This window comes from Schistocerca piceifrons, chromosome X (assembly GCF_021461385.2).
Source record: "Schistocerca piceifrons isolate TAMUIC-IGC-003096 chromosome X, iqSchPice1.1, whole genome shotgun sequence".
NCBI lineage: Eukaryota > Metazoa > Arthropoda > Insecta > Orthoptera > Acrididae > Schistocerca > Schistocerca piceifrons.
This window is the reverse complement of record NC_060149.1, coordinates 909,955,829-909,961,828: the sequence shown is the minus strand read 5'-3', so window position 1 is coordinate 909,961,828 and position 6,000 is coordinate 909,955,829. Positions and strand designations below refer to the sequence as shown.

At 36.4% G+C, this 6,000-nt stretch overlaps 1 protein-coding gene across 1 annotated transcript in view; it reads right to left on the bottom strand.

Annotated features, from left to right (window-relative positions):
- Positions 1–1,019: 1,019 nt before the first annotated feature.
- The window catches only part of LOC124721169 (structural maintenance of chromosomes protein 4-like), a 249,531-nt gene continuing 244,550 nt past the window's right edge, over positions 1,020–6,000 (bottom strand). Inside the window, exon 21 of the mRNA XM_047246005.1 lies at positions 1,020–4,020. Coding sequence (XP_047101961.1) covers positions 3,349–4,020 — 672 coding nt within the window. The 3' untranslated portion in view covers positions 1,020–3,348. The remainder of the gene's footprint in view (positions 4,021–6,000) is intronic.

Here is a 6,000-nt window from a genome sequence, read left to right as displayed (position 1 = left end):
AGTAGTAGTAAGGAATTTTCATATAAATTTGGAATCGTCATATTCTTCCATGATTTGTGAGAGTCTCCGTTTCTTCGCCTTCCTTGTTCTAACAAACAATCTTGACGTCACTAATTCTGTAACTATTCCTGCCAGTGTCAAAATTTATTCTCTGGTTAACTTCACTAAACCTGCCACAATCACCGCTTTAGTTATAACACATTCGTTCTCCGGTTAGGCGATATTAAGTGTTCGTGCAACACATTTCCCGTGCTACTCCCAGAATAGAACTTTAGCGGCTGCTAGCCGGGGACTGTATAACTGGGCCTTTCTGCCAAAATTTCATTTTCTTGGATACACGGAGAAGACAATACGTAATCTTAGTTGCCTGTTATTCCTGTTAGTCATTTATTACCACTCTGGTAGCCTGAATCTATGGAATTCGCTAGTAATTGTAACAATGCTGAACATTTACAGACCCAGTCAACCACGATTCATACAGAAATAAACTTAGAATTTGATCAAAAATGTTCAAAAACCAATAGGGATGCGTCCAAAATCATATGAGTAATCGATAGACCAATGTGCACTGGATGCTAGGCGCTCTGTGAAACAAGGTCTTTTTCCTCAATAACATGAATGAGGGATACAGCAAGCAGAGAATAATGAAAGTGTGTTACAACAGTGCATTGGAAACTTTAATAATACCTGCTACTACGAACAGCGACACCTAGAGTTCCACCGACTGGCTCTGAATTAAGAGGTGTTTGCCCATCACCTGATTAGTGCGTAGTGTACTGTAATAGACCTCTTGCATCTATTAAATATATAACTTGCGAATTTCTTTCGGTAAACTTTTTCCTCTTGTGAGATTAAGGAACCCAAGGATATGTTATTTCGGTCACGTAATAGTTTGAGATAAGCAATGATAAGAGGGAAACTTTTTCGGATATGATAATTCCTTGTATTTCAATTACCAAAGTAACACTGGCCTGAAGAGAAATTAAGGAAAAATTTTTTTACACGTTAACAGATATACAAAAATTTCAGAAGTGTTACATTAAATTTGTAAGAGACACACACTCAACTTCATACTTGTTACAAGTTAAATATTGACACAAATGCATGAAAACCATTTCCGAATACTTATAGATGGGAAAAACAATGCAATACAAAAATTTAAAAACGTTCGTTGCTGAGCGAGATATTTTGGTAATCAGGTGGACAACCGTGGGTGGGGGGAGGGGGGGGGGGGAGTATGCTGCAAAATCAAGTGATTTGATATATGGCGGTGTAAGTTTGAAGCTGTTTGCCAAAGGGAAAATTTCGTTTTTCACGTGCTGAGAGAGATTAGAGAGATCTATATCACATATGAATGAGATTTTTGTGCAGCATACAGGCTTGAAAGTGATTTTCTATCAACACAGAGCAATGTACCTGCAGACAGTACTTGACGCAACCTTGAATGCCTCAATGCTGGACCTTAAACATCAAGTGTCACGTACCTTAAATGAGACTATAACAGAGAAATTATAGTTTTTGTATCATTGTTACCAAAACAGGTGAGTGACTGGTTTTCTGGTTATCATACCTACTAGCAACATTATTTGAGTACAATATCGCATGGAGAACCAAAGCAGCACTGAAGTATGAAGCTGTTTTATCTTTATTGGTTACAAGAGCATATTATTCTAATGTCTTGTGGTTAACAAGAGCTATGTAGTTGCTGAAAGACTGAGTACATTTACTGCAAGTGATCTGATTCATAATGACCACCTTGAATTAGTTAACTTAATAGTATAGACACTAAACAATAATAATAACAACAATAATAGTAATAATAAACACAGCCATGTATGGACTGAACTGAATTTCTTTGCTTCAATTTGGCTGTTCTCAGGATAATCCAACTCAGTTACCATTATCTTTCCTAATGGTTATACTGTCATTAGGGGCTCTCCTTCCTAATATGACAAATTCATTTTTATATTATTATTTCGTATCACAATTCTCAGAGAGGTTATTCAGGTGTGCTCTGAATACGTATGTATTTGTATTTATCTGTTTGTATATCACCTTTTCCACGTCAAGAGATTAGGGACCATCCTGGCATTTGCCTAAATGAGCATGGAAATCCACCTAAGCCCCTCACTCAAGTTAGTCCATGTACAAGAACAATGGTCATTAATTCTCAGTACAGGTTCGATCTGGGTCTCACTCAACACGTGCGTGAAGTTATACAAGCATATGTAAAATGTACACATGCACTACAGTCAGTGTAAAGTTGTTTTTAAAGTAAAACATATCAAAATGCATTTTCATTGAATATTTAATATAAAGACATCAATTTTTTTTACACAGACAGCATTTATTATTTAGTTTAACAAAAACAGTCTTACTACATTAAAAACTGCTTTTGAAACTACATTTTTTTCAGTGTAAATTCCACAAATTTTATATACCAATAATAACTAATTTTCAACTTTCATTGCATGCTTGAATCTAAGGTAATACAGTTTGTTTTCATTCCATCTAGTGATCATGAGCATAAAAAATTCAGTTTTTCCTGGAGTGTTAAAAAGAGGACATGTTACCACTTACATCAACAGTGATAGCTATAACACTGTAAAGTTGTTTTTAAAGTTAAGCACATTAAAATTAATCTTAGATGAATATTTAATCTAACAAGGACATCAATTTTTCACCGAGATCACAAAAAGAGCATTTATTACCTTCTTTAATAAAAAGCAGTGTCACTACATTACAAACTGCTTTGAAAACTACTTGATTTCTGTGTGTATACCATATATTTTATATATGAGTAATAGCTAATTTTCTACTTTCATTGCACACTGGATTCTAGGTTATACAGTTTCTATGTTTTCATTCCAACTAGTGATCATTACCAAAAAATGTACAGTTTTTTCTGGAGTGTTGAAAGAGGACAAGTTATCACTTACATCAACAGTGACAGCTATCAATTTTTGGTGTCACACCCATGAGATCTTAATGATCATGGCAGATAGTCAAAGCTACAACTTCAAGTCCAAATGTAATTTGTACTAGTGCACATCTTTTTGTGATTCAAAGTTTGTCTTTGAATTAGTTTATCAGTCCCATCACATATAGTGAAATATTTGAAACAGAAGAACGTACAAGCACCATACTTCAAGTACTGCAAGTTGTAAACCATACATAATTAATAAAAATGTGTTATGTACAACATAATAAAATAAAGAGAGGTTCACAATCATAACGAATTTTTACTAGTACTGCATTATAAAATGGAAGGAAAGTGCACCAAGGGAATGGAAGTTATTACAACCGGAAGTGTACCGTTGAGTGTGGTGTCGTACCGTTCAGTAATTGTCAGTCTGACATTTCTTCTTTTACACTAAGACTGGCTGCATCAATTTCTGTCTTCATCTCCTGGCCTTCATCCTTTATAAGGTTTTCTTGGTTATGAAGATCTAGATCAGCATAAGAGATTTTTTTGGCTACTTTTGTTTTACCATTATGAATACCAGTTCCTTCCCTCTTCCGATCCTTCTTCTTGACCCTCATTTCTTCCATCAATGCAGCATATGCATCTTGATCATAAGCAGCATCAATACCAGATCTTCTCCGTATTCGTTCTTCTATTTCTTGTCTGGTAGGAAGTACTGGAGAGCTCTTTTCAAGCTCCTTCATCATGGCACTGAAAGCAGTTTGGAGCACAATTTGTAGTGAAGGTTGATCACCATTATCTCCAATTCTCTTTACTTTAACTCTTCTCTTTAGTGCTTTTCTGTTGTTTGGAAGGTCCAGCAATCCATCGTCATCTTTCACTGCTTCCTCATTTTCATTTTCTACAATTTCATATTCAATTTCCTCCTCCAGCAATTCTCTTCGAACAGGAGCTTCTATCGCATAGACATCAGGATTTATTGTTATACTTTTTGTACAATCAAACACCTTGAAAATGCCCACAAGACGATCAGCAAGTTCAAACATATTTGATCGTAAAGAAATAACTATGAATTGTGAATTCTTGGTGCGGTTCTGTAAACAAAAACGGAAAAAAGAGTTATAATGACTTGTCAACTTTGAAATGAACCAGGTTCCATAATAACACAGTATAAAGTTTGAAAATTTTGAGTATAATAAATCAAATGAAAAGTAACACAAAATCAAAGCACACCGATTTTCATTAAGTACAATCTAGAAATAAAATCAGAAAGGAACAGCTTATGTATCTCTGATATCTGCTTAAACATTTCTGGACCACATTCGTAATTTTAAAGTATCTTATTTTATAAAATATTGCAAGAACTCTCATTGGAAACCTTTCTTTTGAGACAGACTCAAAACGTTTCAATTAACTTACGTCTCCAGATGTAGTTCACTACCTGTGCAAAGCAAAAAGGAGTTCACATTATTGTAGTTCATTAACAGGTTGTCACAAAGATTACCTAACTTATTCCACACCTTTCACTATAAAGTCTGCATTTAATCCCAGGTTCATACCACTTTGTTAGCTGGCTACAATGTTTAAGTTGATCATTGTGTGTTCTTGTGTTCTGTGTGAATTCACGTTCAATTTTTCCTAAAATATTTTCAAACAATTTTGATATAATACTATTCACAGCAAACATAAAATACTTTCAATTTTCCATCTGTGACATCAAGTCACACAGCTTTTCTTGCATTTTTATTATCAGTACCTCCTGCACATAGTTTTATCTGGTTAGATTCCATTCATTCCCTGTAAATAGAATGGATTCTAGGAAATGCAGCACTGGCATTATAAGTTCTTTGGAAAGCAAGAGGGTTGACCGACATTCAGAAAGACTACACATACCTTCATGTTTTCGTGCCATGTCTAAAGGTACTTCAGTTGCCTTGGAAATCTAGTTTATAGTTTCAAGTTTTATTTCATATTTAATTCATTTGACAAGACACACGAAAGTATTAAGGTGACAGAGTATGGTGGGGACAACAGTTAATAGGCACATTTTCGAGATGGTGATACCACATCTTTTCCTACCTATTGTTCCCACACAATTCAGAGAAGCTTTTGGTGGTGGTGAGCCCACATCTGCGACTACCATGATGTCAACATTCATATTAGTTGCCACCAGCAAGAAGGCAATATGGGGAGACCTGCTTCACTTGATGGCAGTGCCACTGCTGGACGGGTGTTCCCAGGAGCACACTGCCGGTGCGGTCCCACTCTCTTGTGAAGCTGTCCACAGTGAAGGTTCCATTCACAGATTTGAGCAGTTACTTGTTACTGTAGGACGAACATTGAATGTTATCTGACTCGACCTGGACGTGTTCTTAGTTAATGTTCTCTTATGCTTGTGTAAGCCCAGTGCTCAGCTCACCGTCATTGTATAATTGTGTGTTGGTGCTGTCAAGAAAAACTTGTAGATAATACAGTATTCCTAGAGTATGATGGATTCGGAACTTGTTCAGTTGTTACAGCAGCAGCAGCAGCAGCTTACTCGACAACAGCAGCACATAGATTTGCTCTGTCAGTTGGTTAGGAATTCACAAAGAGCCACAGACCTACACACCTCCCTTTCACAAGTTTAAATGCTGCCCCAGCTGTTCTATCATTGCAGGAAGCAAAGTTAGACTGGTAAGCTTATGCGTGTCATTTGCAGCAACATTTCGCAGTGTTTCTGGCAGAGGATCCAACTTTGCAAAAGTCTTTCTTCTTATCTTGGATTGAGGCCAAAATATTTCATTTGCTTTGAAAACTTGCTCCACTGAATGACCCAGTGACATTTCCTGAAATGTGTCAGCTGCTAAGTGCATATATCTTAAGCTAACCCACATCATTGCTGCCCATATGGAGTTTCACCAGTGACAAAAGAAACTGGGTCAGTCCTATTGGGCTCGGGTGGCCAACCTCCACAGTTTAAGTTGGGGGTACAAATTTATTTTTGCTTATCATAACCATTCCTATGCAGACACTCCGATATGTGATGCCATCATAAGTTCTGCTCTGAACACAAGCATTTGACGTGTCTTGTC